Raw genomic sequence first — 18,239 nt, 5'->3', positions numbered from 1 at the left:
AACATACAGTCAAATTTAATAATTCAGTAAAATGTATTTTCTTTATTCATACAAGATTTTATTTATTTTCTTTCTTACAGTCAGGCCAATGTAAAACATGAACATTTGTTGTAATTAGAAGTCTGAGAAAAGAGCTGGCAGTAAGTGAGAAAAACTGTTACAGCAAGCGTTGCTCCTACAGTAGCTGAACTTTTATTTTGTAAGTAATAAGTATATTTTTCACATGAGGCCAATTTTAGAACTTAATAAACATCTGCAGTAGGATCGTCTTCCTCTGTCACTTCTGTGGTCAGACATTCAGCGAGTGAGCAGCACGTCAGACAAAATGTAATGCAAGACTGATAATCCACCAAAACACAGAGCTGACTCTCCTGATTTACTGGTCAGCAGTCCTCACTTCAGGAATGTGCAGATTTTCTCCAACCATTAATGTGACACAGCAGAATGAATGTCAGATCGGCTGTCTCAGTCCACAGGAGAGCCACAGATTCTGAGAAGGTCTCAGCCAACACCTTGCTTTCCTGTTGCTGTTGAGAGATTCAGCACTGGGCTGATTACTTCTAACAACATCTCTGATGGTCCATGGAGACATGGAGAGCAGTAAAAAAAACAAATGTCACTTTTTCCGATTAAATATCAAAGATATTCTCACCATTACCTACAATGATACATAATTGTGTAAACCAGATTATGAGAAATTCAAAAATCTAGAAAAATAGTTGTAATGCCACCCATGTGCCAATGTCAATTTGTTGAGTGTAAATTTAACAGAGGATTTGGACTCAATAATATAGAATCAGTTCAGCCGCTCATCTCCATGTCTGTGACTGTCTTTAATTTATTTTACAGCCTCTATACTGTTTACTTAGTGTTAAAATGTCTTCACTGGCATCTCAGTGTGTTCATACATGTTGTATGCACCTCTTCAATTAGCACATTCTGTTCAGATATGTACTTTGTTTATAATGTCCCCCTTACGTATTGTCGTAGTCCTGGCTGGAGATTCTAACTGTCAACTTCACATGATGAATGCTCCAGACATGTTTTTCAGTGTCTTCAGGCATCGGCTGCCCATAGACTTCTGCTTTCTTGTCTGCTGCTTCAGCATTCTGCCACCATTCTTCTTACTAATATATTTCTAACACTTTAAGTATTTCTTATGTTAGACTCTCTTCTCTTCCTCTTACTGTCATCTAGCAAGGGCTATTCGATAAGGTTTTTACATTTTTCCTTGTTTTAAGTCTTCTGAGACATGTTTGAATGGTTCTGGGTAGCCTGTGATGATGTGGGTTCTCGCCCCATGCTCCTATCTCCATTTTGGGAGCTCTTGAACCCAACACCGTTGGTAATGTCACCGAATGAGATGATCAGTGAAGACATCATGAAGCAAAAGGATGGTGCAAAAAAGTGCAAGAGTGCTTTAATTTAAAAACAGTCAAAACAAAGTGTTCAAATAAATAGTGCAGTGCTCCAAACATTATTGAATAAATAATCCATTAAATAGGTAAAAATCCCAGGCATTAAAACAAGGCTAAAATGAGATTAAAATCCTTCTATTGACATTGGAGTCACACCAGCCAAGCTCAGCTTCTTCCCAGTCTTTCCAACTCTTTCAAGGTATGCTCAGCGGGACAGACGTCAGCCACCGCGCTCCTCATACTACCGGCCCCCGTCCTGGCTGCCTCCACTGGCGTCTGCTTGGTTGTCCTCCCGTCTTCCTTCTCTTACTCGAAATCGTCTTTCAGATCTCTAGGGCGGACTTGTCCCCGATTGTACCCACTCTTCTACTAACTCAGTGCGTACAATCCTGTCCCACGAGTGCTGATCTCTCGCTCCATCTGGGATCCCTGACCGCACTGACCTTACTCTTTCTCAGCTGACTGGCTCGTCCACTCTCTTTTCCCCAATTCTCGCTCTCTGCCTCTTCCTTTCTTTTACTGTTCTCTTTTTTTCCTTCCACCTCATGCTTCTCCTATTTATTACGGGGATGAGGCTCAGGGTTGGCGATTAGCAGCTCATGGCTGCGGAAGATTCCTCATCTGCGCACATAAGCAAGGAAACACCCGCCTCACGCAGCATCCAGGAACCTCTCCGGCCACACTCCCACTCCCCCTCTTTAAGCAGCGAGTGCGGCGATTATTTATTTAAAACTGGTCTTTTATTCTGAGCCGTGGACCCGCTATATCACCTAGCCCTGATAGAGGAGCAGCAGCTCTGGATACAAGTGCAGAGATCATGAAGTCTCAGCCAGCATTGCAGATCATAAAGAAGCTCTGGTGCACCTTCAACAAAAACTAAACTAACAAACTTTAACTGAAGTCTAAACACAATAGCACTGTATGGAGCTGAAACTTGGCTTGTAAATAAGAATAACAACCTGAAAATCTAAATCTACATTGAAAGGTTCATGATAGCACTACAGTATTAAAACTATGAAAACTGAACAAAATTATTATTAAAGAAGTGCATACTAAAACAAAGTAGGAGAGTGTAAAAATAATTATGAAATAAAGGAAAACCACACACTGATGTAACAAGACAAGAATTAGATTGGAATCCTTCACGGAGAAGATAAAGAGGAAGGCCAGAAAAAACTTGGAAGAAGATGGCGAAGATGAGAAAGAGGAAATGAAATAAGAATATCACAGGAGAGAAGGAATAAAATCAACAAACAAGATGAGATGGAGGAGGATTGTAGAGGCCCAGTGTTCCATGAGGACTATGAACACACAGATTAATTCACTTAAAACAGACATATTAGAAATACGTAAAGAAATCAGAGTCTCAGGATGAAACACCAATAGACAGTGACTTGAGCCAGAAGACATGTTAGACTAACCTCTGTTCCATCGTGGCACCCTGATAAAGACATCAGAGGACTGAAATACAGTTCATTAATTACAAATAAAAATAAAAATGGCGCATGAGTCACTCACTACACGTTCAATGTGGTTTTCTCACTGAGCGCAGTGCACTGTGGCTGGTCAGCATTTCCTGAAAACTCAAGGAGTGCAACTGAAATGCTGAGGATCTGAGACTTGAGATCAGTGGGGTGCAGTTTGGCTTGAAGATGAAGACCTTTGGCTTTTACCTCCTCATAAGTAAGTACACTTATTGGTTTGAAAAGTTGCATTTACTGATACTGACTCTGTATTTAACATAAATATAACTTTGCTGTAACAACAAGCCTTACAAAATGAAGCATTTGAAAAATATTATTTTCATCAATATCAAAATATTTTACAATAGAATCCATTAATAAATATATTATAGTATCTTGCACTGTACTGACAGACTTTGAAAATATGTAAATTGTTACCATTTTTGTATACTGCATTATGTTTTCCAAAATATAAAAATGCATTTCTTGAGATCTGTCCTAAACTAAACTGCACTGTGACAGCACAAAGTCTAAACCCGTTATAAATCTTTAAAAGTCAGTAATAAACTTACAACCTGCAATGTTCTGTTATCAGGACAGCACTTGGTTTGTCAACTCAAATTAAAAGAAGTGGATTTCCAATAAATTGCATCTAAATTGTATCTTTGGAATTCTTTAACTTTCCTGCTTTTGATATCTTGAGTTATTGTTGTTGTTGAAGCTTTGGATCTTATTGTGCTACATGAGAATCTGCGACATTACACTAATATAAGATTTGCTTAAGAGCCGAGTCTTTAACATTCCAGACCTGTTTTTATCTAAAATTGGTAGCCTAGTAGTAGATTTATTAATCTTCAATAAGTAATTTTGAAGCTCTTTCCATTTCTGCTACTTAACTAACTACTTAAACAAATGTGTTGATCTCAGAGAGGATATTCTGTAATCCACTGCGGCTCACCCTGCGTCACTTCACTGTGTTAATTGTTCTGATTTTCTGTCTAACTTGAGCACTTAAACTAATCAACAAGGAAGGTGCTTTTTGAAAATTCAAGCTGACACAACTGGTTCAGCACGAAATCAATCAAAGTTTATACACAGACACAGCTGCCTACTTGGACTGAGTTAGTGAGTTACTGGGAGTTTACTGGCAGGACTGAGTTTAGTTTTTTTGTTTCATGTAAAAGTTCAGCAAAGTAAATTAGTGATGTGTCTGAAACACGGGGCTGGACACTCACTTTAGTGTAAGTCTTACACAATATATTACAAACTTTATATACTGTATATATATGTGTGAGTGTGTGTGTGCAGTATGTTTATTTATATTTTAGAAGTAATCACAATGATGTATATTTGAACTGTATATATTTTACTTCGTCTTGAAAGATATGTCCACACACTTTTTTCCATACTGCAATATACATAGCAACATGTTATCAATAAAAAAAGCAAAAGTAAATGCATCTGATTATGTGTGAGATGCATTAAAGCAAACAGAGGAGAGACACACAAAGTTAAAGTTTATGGCCACACTGGCACAGTGCCATTCCAGTTGGTCCAGTGGTGATTGTTAAAAACCCTTCACAATACAATACAATACAATACAGTTTATTTTTGTATAGCCCAAAATCACACAGGAAGTGCCGCAATGGGCTTTAACAGGCCCTGCCTCTTGACAGCCCCCCAGCCTTGACTCTCTAAGAAGACAAGGAAAAACTCCCAAAAAAACCTTGTAGGGAAAAAATCTTCACATCTTTTAAACTGGTGCTGATGCCTTTGGAAACTGGAATCTTACAGTAATATGACAGCAGCAACAATCAAGATGAAGTAACAGAATGATGCAGAAACAAAATGTTGTTAATTGTTAGATGTATTGGTTGGAGCAGAATGTTGTCACCCCAGAGAGCACTGCTGTGTCCGCTTGACTGGCCTGTCACCAGCTCTGTGGAGTTTGTGGTCACATGACGATTTCCCAGGTCACCTGATTCAACAAAAATTATTATTGAAACAAGAGGCTCAAAATGACGGGCATGAAAAATGTAAAAAATGACATGCTAAATTTTCAGAGGCTTTACTTCTAAGTGTTATTATGTAAGATTTTATATTTTCCTTTATTAGTTAAAAGATACTTTTTTATTTAAAAAATGTGAAATATTGAACTATGTAATCATTTGTTCAGATTTACCTGTTCTTCTGTTTTATGTTTAATAAACAGAAACTCATTTTTCAAATATTTCTTCTGTTTACAGATTACAATAATAAAACATACCACAAGAATATTTTGAATAAAGTCTACATAAAGTCAAATTTAAGAATTTGAATAAAATTTTTTTTTTTTAAGGATTTGATGCATTTATGCCCTTGCAGTCAGGCCAGTCTAAAACGTGAAAATTTGCTGTAATCAGAAATCAGACAAAAGAGTTGGCAGTTTGTGAAGAAAACGGTTGCAGCCAGACTTGTTCCTGCATTTGCTAAACTTTGATCTGATAAGTCATAAATATCTCATTTACGTGAGGCTGATTTTAGTTGTGAAAGGCAAACAGTTTTTTATAAACTGCTGTGGCAGGAACAGCTACTTCTGTCACTTCTGTGGTGAGACATTCAGCAAGTGAGCAGCACATCAAAAACAACTTTAATGTAAAACTGATAATCCATCAGAACAGACGAGCTGACCTCCATCAAAAGTGGCTCTCCAAATTTACTGGGTCAGCAGCGCAGACATCAGAACTTTGTAGATTTTCTCCAACCATAACGTGATGCAGCAGACAGAATACTAGACCAGCTGTCTCAGTTCACTGTAGAGTCACAGATTCTCTGTCGGCCTTAGCTGATGCCATGCTGTCCTGTTGCTGTTGAGTGAATCAGCGCTGGGCTCATTTCTTCTAAAAGTGTCTCTGCTGGCCCATGAAGATGAGGAGAGCAGTTAAGTGCCACTGATCCACAGTTAAATATGTGAGTTATTCTCAGAAGTACCTTGAATTGTAGGCAAGTGTGAAAGGCAATTTAGGAGGAATTTGAAAATACAGAAAAATCTGTTCTGTGTATTGTATTATTCTGTGTATTGTATTGTTCTGTGTATTGTATTATTCTGTGTATTGTATTGTTCTGTGTATTGTATTGTTCTGTGTATTGTATTGTATTTACTCCTTTTTTGACACCCACTGCATGCCCAGTCTACCTGGAAAGGGGTCTCTCTTTGAATGGCCTTTCCTGAGGTTTCTTCCATTTTTCCCCCACAAGAGTTTATTTTTGGAGTTTTTCTTTGTCTTCTCAGAGATTCAAGGCTGGGGGGCTGTCAAAAGGCAGGGCCTGTTAAAGCCCATTGTGGCACTCCTTGTGTGATTTTGGGATATGCAAAAATAAATTGAAATTGAAATTGAAAAATTATTGTAATGCCAGCCATTGAAGCAACGTGAAATTGTTGACTGGGAACTGAACAACAGATTAGGACTAACAATGTCAAAGTACATGAAATACACAGCTGAGTGGGGGTCTGCTGCACCACTGAGGCTTTATCAAACGTGAGAAGACACCTGCTGTATCTAAACATCTGTGGTTTCTCAGTTTTTTTAACTAAATTCTTTTACTGGTTTCATTCTTCAAATTGTTGAACTCCACCTGATGTGATACTTGGAGAAGAACACAAATCTCTTCTTGTGTCTCTTTATGTTCTCACACACGTCTTTCAGAATCTCTTTTTATTTTTTTCAGGCCTGTCTGTGTTGATGTCCTTAGCCCAGCATGAAGGTACGTGAGAGGAGATTTCTGGTCTATAATCACACTGACCCTCTTGATGTGGTTGTCACACTCATCATTCTTGCTTATTCCCCTCAGATTGGTGTCTTTGTCCTTAACTGACAATTTAATTTGCTCTTTCATCAGAATCAGAAACTTCATTGCATTGTCTTTATGGCTCCTTTCACAAACAGAACTGTAGAAACTCTTCACTTAAGCATCCAAGGAATTTAGTGATATTTGTTTGTTTGCCATATCTGGTTATCTTCTGGCGTTGGTGCCACTCATACTCACAGTCCTGTGTCAGTTGGCGTTGGTGCTAAAGTTGTGCAGAAGACCTGCAAACACCGACGTTTTATTTGTTTATATCACTCTTAAAATGATTTATCCAATATTTACTTTCTCTGATATGCAAATCTTTAACATAATCTACTTTATTAAAGTGGAGTTTATGGGCCTCTTCTCTTTAATAAAAGTGAACCTTTGTTGTCATCAGACTCTTCTGTTCATGACATGGATTTGTAGAATGGAATTAATAACAAATTACTGATTGTTTCAGTTAAAGAATGGTGTTCTGTCATGGAGTGGGTAAGCACAACCATCCAGAGATTTGCACTGCGGTAACTGGCAGCTGCCAACCTGCGACGTCTGGAGACAGAGGCCTGAGAAGAGGCTCCTTTACACTTTGAGAAATAACAGAAACTCCTGCACTTCAGTGGGTGGCAGCAGCTTTCTAGTGACATCAGCTGACCCATCACTCAGTGCCCACCCTGCCCAGCACTAAGGTGCTGCTGCACTCTGCCTGCCCACAAATGCTGCCAAGTCAATACTGGTACAGTCGTTTTCATTCCAAAGTCTTGATATCACCTTCTGATGATACTGTTAAGAATTAGTTTGTTTTTAAGATCAAATTACAAATCTACTGTTTTGGTGCCTTTTGACTTGATTTGTGTTTCTTTTCTTTCACATGTACAGTACGTTATCACACGGTGAGAGGTCACATGTATGTTACTAATCTACAAAATCCATTAAAGATCTCTCCATTATGATTTCAAAAGACGTTTAAAATAAACTGAAATTAAATTTCCCAACAGGAATCGCACATTTCTCATGTCTCTCATATCCAGTTACAAAGTTCTGCTATGAGAAACCTGAATTTTCAACTTTGATTAAATTTAGTAAAGCTGACCTGTTCTTGTGCTGATCATCAAAGAATCTTCAGTAATGTGAAGAAAACGAAAAAAGAAAGTCAATGCAAGCGTCCCTCTGATAATGCTGAGTGACATCGGGGTCACAAAATGACAATGACAGCGACTGAGGGTTGTTGTTAATTTGAAATGAAGTCAAGAATTGTAATTAAAAGAGTTAGGTGACAGCAAAGACTCACTTCAGTCAGAATGGCTGGAAAACTCCATTTTTCAAATGATTTAAATATTAAATGGTTGTAATGTGTATTTAATAATTTACATTTCTCTGTGTATATTGTTGTTTATTCTGATTTTGAATTCAAATGTGTTGTGGTGTTTTCTGTGTTGTGTTCAACTCTGCAAGTAATTAAATGTAATTAGACATTTTATGATAGAGTGTCTCTGGCTGAGAAGGAGATACCATCATTATGTCACAGAGCAGGACTGAGTGCCGCAGATCACCTTCAGTAGGGCAGAGCTGGTCAGACAATAGAGAGGGTCCTGCATATCACAGGTGGGCACCAGTAGGGGGCAGCATGACTTGAATGTGTCTGACATTTCCCAGAAGAGCAGCAGGCAGAAGCCTCAGGATGAAGATAAGAGTGTGGGAGGCTGTGGCCTCAGTGACGTCATGAAATGCTACCACAGGACACAAGAGGGGAGGTGGAACAGCAGGATATGGAGAGACCTGGTCTTCTAATCAAACCAGGGAGGAGACATCAGGTGGTAACAAGAACTGCACAATAGCAGAAAAGAACATACAACAATAGGTCATGCTGTCAGTCTTGTAGAGCAGCCATAGAGAGAGTAGAAGTTCTGGAGGCCTTGTCCTTTAATGGCAAATGAAGACAGGTGTGCGGGGACACCAGGAGACATTATATAGAGTTCTGGCTTGGTGTCTGTGAAGAAAATTAAAGTCTAAGTGTTATGTTATGGCCCAAGTGCCTCAGTAGCTACTTGAAAGTAAAGTCAAGAGGATAGTGAGAGGATAACTGAAGTCACCAAAGACGAAGGAGACGTCAGCGTCTATGGAGAATAAGAGAGAAATGAGAGAAGATGATGGGAGCATTTTCTTATGGTAGGCAGAGGGTTAAAATTGGAATACGTAGATCATGGAAAGGCACCAGTTTGTTCGATTGCCTTTATGAATTTGTTCTTTGTGGTCTCCATGTGAACATCCCTCCCTTGATATATTAATAAATAATTAATAAAAGTGCAGTTCTGATTAACCTTTTTTCTCCATGACGTTGGTCTGGCTGTGGACGGCTGTCACAAGAGCCCACTCTGCTGTCCCAGTACTTCATAATCAGGTCTCTATTAAACATTTCTCTAAAGTGTTTCTATAAATCACTTTGTCTTTTAGTTTCTTGTTCTTTCCTATTTTTGTCCTCCAAATGTTGGCAGTGATGTGATTTGACTCCTCCACTGAACTTCACAGTACGTTTATTCAATTGGTAAATGCTTTCTAAAGTTCTTCATTACAGTACTCTCAGTGAAAGGGGCTCAATGATGGAGTGATGGATTGTTCAGTTATCTCTGTGAGTGAAATAGTCGTCTGTGTTTCTGTCTCCTCCAATCCAGTTTGTCATTCTGATCTTTTTTTTCCTCACAGGAAACAGAAAGGTGACACTGACACTGAGGACTGAGAGGACACCTGTGTACATCGGAGACAAAGTGACAATGGAGTGCAGCATTGAGGGCAGCGTCTCTGACTGTACATATCGCTTTTACAATATTTGTAACGGACATTATGATCAAATTAAAGAGACCACTGAACACACTTACACCATCGAGTCTGTGAGTCAGTCTGACAGTGGAGAATACAGCTGTGACGCATACAGTGCTGATTACCCTCAAGTCTTAGGACCCAGCAATCGTGTTACACTGACAGTTCATGGTGAGTGTGTGACTAAGGTGGGTCAGCTGGGCATGGTGGTCTAACACTGTAGAGCGCAGCAGAGGGGCTTTTACTCCACTTGGCCACTCTGTGCTTTTAGATGAGAGGAGTTTGCTGTGCTGAAAGTTTGATAGTTTTTATGAATTCCTTCCATTTTTAAGAGTAGATATCCACAGTTCACCTCCTGAAATGGCTCTGCCCTTGATTTTTTTTTTTTTTTTGTTAGTTCATTCAGTCCCAGATGAGTTAGAGACCCTGATATGTCACTAAAGTTATTCTAAATGTATTGGCATCCAGAAATGCTTTTTGACTTTTTGTGTAAATTTTTTTGTAGTTTTTGCAGCTTTGTTCTTCTTTTTTGTGTTCCTGTTTGGTCAGTTGTGGCATTTAAATCCTGATCTCGCACCTCTGTGAAATTTGGACAAAACATGAACATCCTGCAGTAAAACAATCAGAATGCTTTCATTTTACTTAACATCCTTGCTGTCTAACAACGTCTGTCATTTCCAGTTAGTTTCTGGTAAAGTCACTTGTGCTGGTCACACCGTCACTGCAGAGATGAAGTGTTTGAGCAGCAGAGAGACCACCGCAGTCATGGAGGTAACAGACTTGAGCAGCTGAACCTCATGTCGTAATAAATCCACTGTGGTGGAAGAACAGATGGGACAGCAAACAATGATGTCTCCTCTAATTCTCTGTCCACTCTGAGGTGACCACTATAAAATATTGATGAAGTGACTCCTGCTCTAGCAGGTATGGAAAAAATGGACCCAAACACAGTGAAAGTCCATTAAGCTCCATAAGTTTCACTTTAACTGTTAATTTTCTGCTCCACCATGCAGTGCTTTCCCAAGGTGCATTTGGACTCGGCCCACTTCTTCTTGGCTCTGTCCAGTCTGTGTAATTATCTGTCATCTTGTGCCACTTTTGTGACAAGCAGTGGCACGTCTGGGCATTTGTCTCATTATCTCAATGAGCTGAACTGAGCCACTGCTAGCAGAAACATCAGGACTCAAATCCTGATCCCTGTTGTCACTCATCAGTCCAGAGTGATGTCTCTGTTTTTATGTTCTGGCTAACAGCTCCTCACAGTGAGAGCATTAGAGAAAGAAAGGGTTTGATTTTTATGGCGATAAAACATTTTGAACTAAACTGTGGTGAAGGTGGCACATCAGCATCAACAAAGGAGACTCTCTGCCATAGCAGGCGCAGGCCATTTTCTTGTCTGTCGTCTTTCCTGAATGTTTAGCTGCGTCCAGGTGACTTAGTTTGGCGTGAAGCTCCTGACCCTTCGCTGAATTCCAATGTTGAACTGTTTAAGTGTCAACTTCAGATGCGTCTCTTCAGACAGGCGTTTGGGTAGCGCTGCCATCTGTGTTTTTTTTTTTTTATATTGTCCTTGTTTTGTAATTTCTTTTGATATTTCAATTTATTTTTGGTTTATTGTTCATTGCCTTGTAACTTTGGACTGTGAAAGTTTTCTTTACTTGCTTACTTTACTATAACTCATGGTCAGCAGCCTCAGTTAATGATAACATCAAACAGCAGAATGTGATTTTAACTGTGATGTGATTGTTGGTCCTAAATGAGCTGGTTTGTGTAATTGTGTGCATGCTGATCTCCTGGGATTTTCACACATAACAGTCTCTAGAATTTATTTAGAATGGTGTGAAACTTCAAAAATCACCCAGTGAGTGTCAGCTCTGTGGACAGAAACATCTCGTTGATGAGAAAGATCAGAGGAGGACAGCCAGACAGGTTTGAGCTGCCAGAACATCTGTGGTAACTGAGATAACCACACTGTACAACAGTGGAGAAGAAGAGGATCACACAACACATTAAACCTTCAGGTGGAGGGGCTACAACAGCAGAGGACCACCTTGGGTTCTAATTCTGTCAAGCAAGAACACACAGTTGAGGTGGAAGTGGTCACCGGCTTATCAAAACTGGACAGCTGAAGACTGGAAAAAACGTAGTCTGGTCTGATGAATCTCAGTTTCTAGTGAAGCACACAGATGGTTGGGTCTGAATTTGACACCAACAGCATGAATCCAAACACCCAGCCTGCCCTTTGTTATCAGTCCAGGCTGCTGGTGGTGCTGTAATGGTGTGCAAAATTTTTTCTTGGCACATTTTCAGCTTGTTAATTTCAATCAATCACTGCTTGTACATCCTTAATGGCCACAATTAACCCATCTTCTAATGGCTACTCCCACCCTGATAACGCATCATGTCACAAAGCAAAAGTCATCTCAAACTGCATTCATGAATGTGACAATGAGATGAGTGTTCTTCATTTGCCTTCCCAGTCACCAAATCTGAATCCAGTAGCACATCTTTGAGATGAGGTGGAACAGGAGATTCACAGCCTGAATGTGCAGCTGACAAATCTGCAGAAACTGCCTCATGCACTCCGGTCAAGGTGGACCAGAATCTCAAAGGACTGTTAATGACATCTTGTGGAATCCAAACTGAGGCTGTTCTGAGAGTCAAAAGAGGCCCTGCTGAGTGTTAGGAGAGTGGAGTTTATTCAGTGACTGTGTGTTGTATTATGGTGATAAACTGAATTTGAAACTCATCACTGTGTGTGTATTCATAATAATATCAGGTTTATATTTATTTTATTCTGTTCTTTGACAGTTTTAACTTCCTGCTGCTCACATCACCCTGACATTGATTTTCTGAGCAGTAAAACACACGAGAGCAGTTTATATCAAGTCTATCTATGGTGATATGAATTTCTTAGAAGAGCAGGCCACTTTCTATTCTTATCAACTGTTAATTTCAAAGTCAAAGTAAACATTTGCAGTACATTTATAAAGAAAGCCAAGTGTACAAGGACACACTCATCAATTCACAACTATCCTCTTGTCCAACTCCGAGCTGAAAGGAATGAAAACTTGTGGTGGTGCCAGTTGGACAAGACAGAAATCAGCCATTGGTGTGACGTGAGAACATCAAAGAAACACTGAGAGTAACAGACTGAGCAGAAGACACAGAATGACGTTCACTCAAATGAGATGAACACGTGAACTCAATGCAGAAGGCACGACAGTTAGGAGCTGAACAAGAAACCAAACCCTGTAAGGCAATATCTGCACAACAAGGTGTCATTTTTACTTGAGGGATTTCAAAATAAACTGAACTAAATATGTTTAACTTTGTAAGAGTGCGCTGAACACAGGGGACCAAAGGCATCTGATGCATGAAAGTCTCCGACTTCATTTCATAATAAAATCTTTGATATAACTTGCTCTTTTATTATATAACACGTTTTTAAAATTGTATTTTTTATTCACAAAGTGTAGTTTACTGTTGAGCTCAAACACGTACAGCTGCTGATTTTGTCAGACACTGCGAGCTCAAACTTTTGATTTTCTGAGGTATAAACCTGCAGTTTCTAGGACTGTTTATTCAATCATCCTGTTTATTGTTTTTCTTCTTTTTTTTCTTCATAGAACTCTTCAGTAAGCCCACCCTGACAGTCCACCCTGATACCTTATTGTGGGAAGGTGACGCTGTGACCCTGAGGTGTCAGTCTGAGAGTCGAGTGCAGGATGCATGGCTGAGATACAAATTCTACAGAGACGAGGAATCTGTGAGTCAAGGAGCTTCAGAGTCGGAGTTCACAATTCCATCAGCTCGTCCAGAGACGTCCGGCAGTTACTGGTGTGAGGTGGAGGCAGAAGGGAAGAAGACTGAGAAGAAAACAAGTGAGCGAGTGCAGGTGACTGTGAGAGGTGAGTGAAGGCATCTCATAACATGTGATGTGTCTGTCATCTCAGAGGTGCTAATAGTCTAATTAAACAAGTGGCACACACTAAATAGTGCAACGACTTGAAGTGACACCTCAGAGGGAAATATTTAGATGGAAGCAGAGTGTCAGATAAGCCATGCAGGATAGGATGAGAAGCACAGACATCTGAGAGAGACTCGGAGTAGAGCTGCTGATCCTCCGTATCGAGAGGAGCCAATTGAGGAGGTTCAGTAATCTGATACGGACGCCTCCCTGGGGAGGTTTAATGGGCATGACCAGCTGGACAGAGACCCCGGGAAGACCCAGGGTTCTAGGATTATATCATCAAGAAGGGCTGGGAACGCCTTGATATCTCACATAAACGTTTCCACAACAAAGATATTCACCATAAGCCTTTATTGAATTACTGTGCCATATCCAGAAGCATTCAGCGACACATAAACATCAGAGCGGGTTACAACCTGCTGTTCAAGTTCACGGTATGGAGGGCTAACATGAAGATGGGGAGCAACCAACTGTCCTGCTCTCCTGCTGTACTTGACAACTAGGACAACTGAGCTGTGGGTAAAAGTGACATGTGAACATGAAGAGAACTGGATGAAGACCTCTGTCTTTGCTGGCCACTACAGTATTATTACATCACTAAGTTAATAAACATTCTGTTATATGAAAATACAACCCTTAACAAAGTGCCACCTGAGGCGATGGCCTCATTACCCACATGTTGGTGTTGCTGTGGCAAATAAGCGTCAGTTTGTTCAAATCCAGCAACTCCAGGCTCATCCCTTCTGATTGAGACAGCAGCATCTTCTACATCTTGTGAAACAACTTACTATTTAGACAAATCGGCAGAATATAAAGTTTAAAATACATTTTAATGAACATCCATTTGAGTTGCAATTTAAAAACTCCAGGGTACTGGTCAACTGTAAAGAAGCCTCTCTGTCTTTTTAAAAGTGAAATTGAAGATTCCTGCAATAAAACTGAAAGACCTGACTAAAGGACTGGTGGCACAATGGCTGGTGCTTCTTCTCCAGAACTCGAAGGGCTCAGGTGTCAGTCCTGATCTCTTCACTGTCTGTGTTGAGTTTTCACCATTAATGTAATTTTTATTTCTTAGTTTTTCCCTAATCCTCTGATTGTTAACAGTGAGTGTGTGACTACAGGAAGGTCAGGAGTGGTCACAGTAATCCTCTCACTTTCTAGAGATTTGGTCAGTTTGCTTGTTGAAAGTCAGTGTACCCTATAATGGACTGGCACCCCCCAGTCCTGAGTATTGAATTAGCCCTGATGGCGCTGAGAGGTTAAAGCTCACCATAACATTAAAACTGGACTAAGAAAATTCAGGGAATTGGTGAATGGAGGAAACAGAGCATCTGTGTGTGTGTGTGCGTGTGTGTGTGTGTGTGTGAATGAATGTCCTGTGATGTACTGGTGTCTTGTACGGGGGTCTGTCCTACCTTGTGAGTGATGTTGCTGTAATGAGGTCCATACACCTAATTGAATGGAATAAAAATGCTGGAGAAATGAATTAATGAATGTTTAATTATTAAATAAATGAGAAAAATTATCAAATGACTAATGTTGTATAAGCCACATATCAAGTGGTCCAGTCATATGTTCTACATTGTGTAAAGCACATCTGTTTTTACTAACATATTATTCAATAACCCTCTTCTCGTGGCCTCGGACCCCCTGCAGATTTTGTTTTTTTCTCCAGCCGTCTGGAGTTTTTTTTTGTTTATTCTGTCCTCCCTGGCCATCGGACCTTACTCTTATTCTGTGTTAATTAATGTTGTCTTATTTTAAATTCTTACTTTGTCTTTTATTTTTCTTTTTTCCATTATGTAAAGCACTTTGAGCTACTTTTTTTGTATGAAAATGTGCTATAGAAATAAATGTTGTTGTTGTTCTTTCAAAAAATGCACTTGTGGACAAAAATAGAACATAAATGTAAATGAGAATTTGAGTTGTGGACTGGATGGCCTAACGCATGCTCACACCAGACTAACACAGCCTGACCTTCTCACTTCTTTTTCTCTGCAGAACACCCAAAGGCCACACTGACACTGATGAGACAGAGAGACATTGTGTACACTGGAGACACGGTGGCCATGGACTGCAGCATTGATGGCAACTTTACTGGCTGGAGGTATCAGTGGTACAAAGTGAATGTGACAAACAGGGGGAGTCCAATTAAAGATGTCACTGGACAAACTTACACCATCCAGTCTGTGACTCAGTCTGTCAGTGGACCATACTGGTGTGAAGCCCACAGAGATGATCCTCCTCATCACTCACGTCCCAGTAATGCTGTTACTCTGACAGTTAAAGGTGTGTGTGTGACTACAGGAAGTGACAAGTGGTCACACTAATCTTCTCACATTCTAGAGATTTGGTCAGTTTGCTTGTTAAATGTCAGTGTACCCTATAATGGACTGGCATCCCCCCCAGTCTTGAGTACTGAATTAGCCCTGATGATGCTGAGAGGCCACAGCCCACCATTACACTAAAAGTGGATTAAGAAAATTCAGGAGGAATGACAATGTGTTGGTGTGTGTGTGTGTGTGTGTGTGTGTGTGTGTGCGTGTGTGTGTGAATGTTTGCCCTGTGATGCACTGGTGTCTTGTACGGGGGTCTGTCCTGCCTCATGAGTGATGTTGCTGTAATGAGGTCCGTACACCTAATTAAATGGAATAAAACAACTGGAAAAATAAACAAATTAATATTTACTGCACATTTAATTAAGAAAATTGAAAAGTAAAAAAAAAAATGCAAAAACATACACATCATGGACACGTAAACTCAGAACAGAAGACATGACAGTTAAGAGCTGAACCAGAGCCAAGTGGTGGAAGGCGTGTTTTTTGATCTGTACAAATGAATGCAGTTTACATTCTTAATTTTTTAAAATAAAATCAAATACATGCATTTTTAAATGTTACTTGATAAGCTCTCTAATGTGCCAAGCATAGGATACCTAAAGTATGTGATTAAAATCACCAAATCCACTAAGTTTTTGTTATAAATTGCACTTTCTTCTAATCAAACATATTTTGGTTTTTTTTTCTTTTATTCGTTTTACTCTGAGCAGAGAAGCTCAGACACGTACAGACGGTGATTTGTTTTGTGTCAGACAGTAATAGTAAAAGTTCAGATTTTGTAACTTTTTTCAACTTGTAATTTTCATGCTTACTTTATTTACTGATCCTGTTTACTGGTTTTCTTCTCTTTTTGTCTTCACAGAGCTCTTCAGTAAGCCCAGCCTAAATGTTGACCCCAAAACCTCAATGTGGGAAGGTGACGCTGTGACCCTGAGGTGTCAGTCTGAGAGTCGAGTGCAGGAGACACGACTGAGATACAAATTCTACAGAGACGAGGAATCTGTGAGTCAAGGAGCTTCACAGTCGGAGTTCACAATTCCATTAGCTCGACCAGAGACGTCCGGCAGTTACTGGTGTGAGGTGGAGGCAGAAGGGAAGAAGACTGAGAAGAAAACAAGTAAACGAGTGCAGGTGACCGTGAGAGGTGAGTGCAGGCGTCTCCTAACATGTGATGTGTCCGTCATCTCAGTGGTGCTAATAGTCTAATTAAACAAGTGGCACACACTAAATAGTGCAACGACTTGAAGTGACACCTCAGAGGGAAATATTTAGATGGAAGCAGAGTGTCAGATAAGCCATGCAGGACAGGATGAGAAGCACAGACATTTGGGAGAGACTCGGAGTAGAGCTGCTGATCCTCCACATTGAGAGGAGCCAATTAAGGAGGTTCAGTAATTTGATACGGACGCCTCCCTGGGGAGGTTTAATGGGCATGACCAGCTGGACGGAGACCCCAGGAAGACCCAGGGTTCTAGTATTATATCTTCCACAAGGTCTGGAACACCTTGGGATCCCACACTAATGAGCTGGCAAGTGTGGCGGAGGAAAATAACGTTTGTGTCTCACTGCTAAGATTTTGGCAATAGCGACCTGGCTTAGGATAACAGGTGGAAAATGAATGAATGAATGAAAAAGAGTGCTACAGTTTGTGATGCACCATCTATGGGAATGTCAGATACATCACAACCAGAAAGACACCCAGACAGACACACAGATGCTGTTTCTTTTATTAAGGTGGATTTTTACATCATCCCAGAAAGCGACAGAATTCTATATCAATACTTTTAATCTCTCTGAACAGGAACTCTTACAATCCCTGGCCTAACAGTAATTCAGCCCCTCTGCTATGACACACGTATTTGGCTCAGGTGCATCGCGTTCTCTTGACAACATGTGACTGACACCTTAATAACATTCCTTAAATTGAGAAGAGTTTACAAAATGACATAATCAGTGTATGCAGAGTAGGAAAAGTGAAAATCACAAAGACAAACGCCAACACCACACACTGATATTTAACTCTGACAGACGCCCACGCAATTTTCATTCTCAAAACATGTGGTGTGGCGAGAAATTTGAAACTTTTAAAATGAAAATATTTCTCACAGTTTTCAAAGTAAGCAAATGAATCACCACTGAATGTGCATGTCAGGTTTAAAGTTTATACTTTCCTCTTTTTATATTCTTCTTTTTTGTGTGGTGTGATTATAAACGGTTCCACAACAAAGATATTCACCATAAGCCTTTATTGAATTACTGCGCCGTATCCAGAAGCATTCAGCGACACATAAACATCATAGCGGGTTACAACCTGCTGTTCAAGTTCAGGGTATGGAGGGCTAACATGAAGATGGGGAGCAACCAACTGTCCTGCTCTCCTGCTGTACTTGACAACTAGGAC

At 40.0% G+C, this 18,239-nt stretch overlaps 1 protein-coding gene across 1 annotated transcript in view; it reads left to right on the top strand.

The window, feature by feature from the left end:
- The window catches only part of LOC114642591 (Fc receptor-like protein 5), a 183,924-nt gene that overhangs the window by 46,830 nt on the left and 118,855 nt on the right, over positions 1–18,239 (top strand). The window contains exon 3 of the mRNA XM_051919755.1: positions 9,413–9,697. Coding sequence (XP_051775715.1) covers positions 9,413–9,697 — 285 coding nt within the window. The remainder of the gene's footprint in view (positions 1–9,412; positions 9,698–18,239) is intronic.

The sequence above is a fragment of the Erpetoichthys calabaricus genome, chromosome 16 (genome assembly GCF_900747795.2).
Source record: "Erpetoichthys calabaricus chromosome 16, fErpCal1.3, whole genome shotgun sequence".
NCBI lineage: Eukaryota > Metazoa > Chordata > Cladistia > Polypteriformes > Polypteridae > Erpetoichthys > Erpetoichthys calabaricus.
Note: the sequence above shows the minus strand (reverse complement) of the source record. Positions and strands in the feature narration are given on the sequence as shown.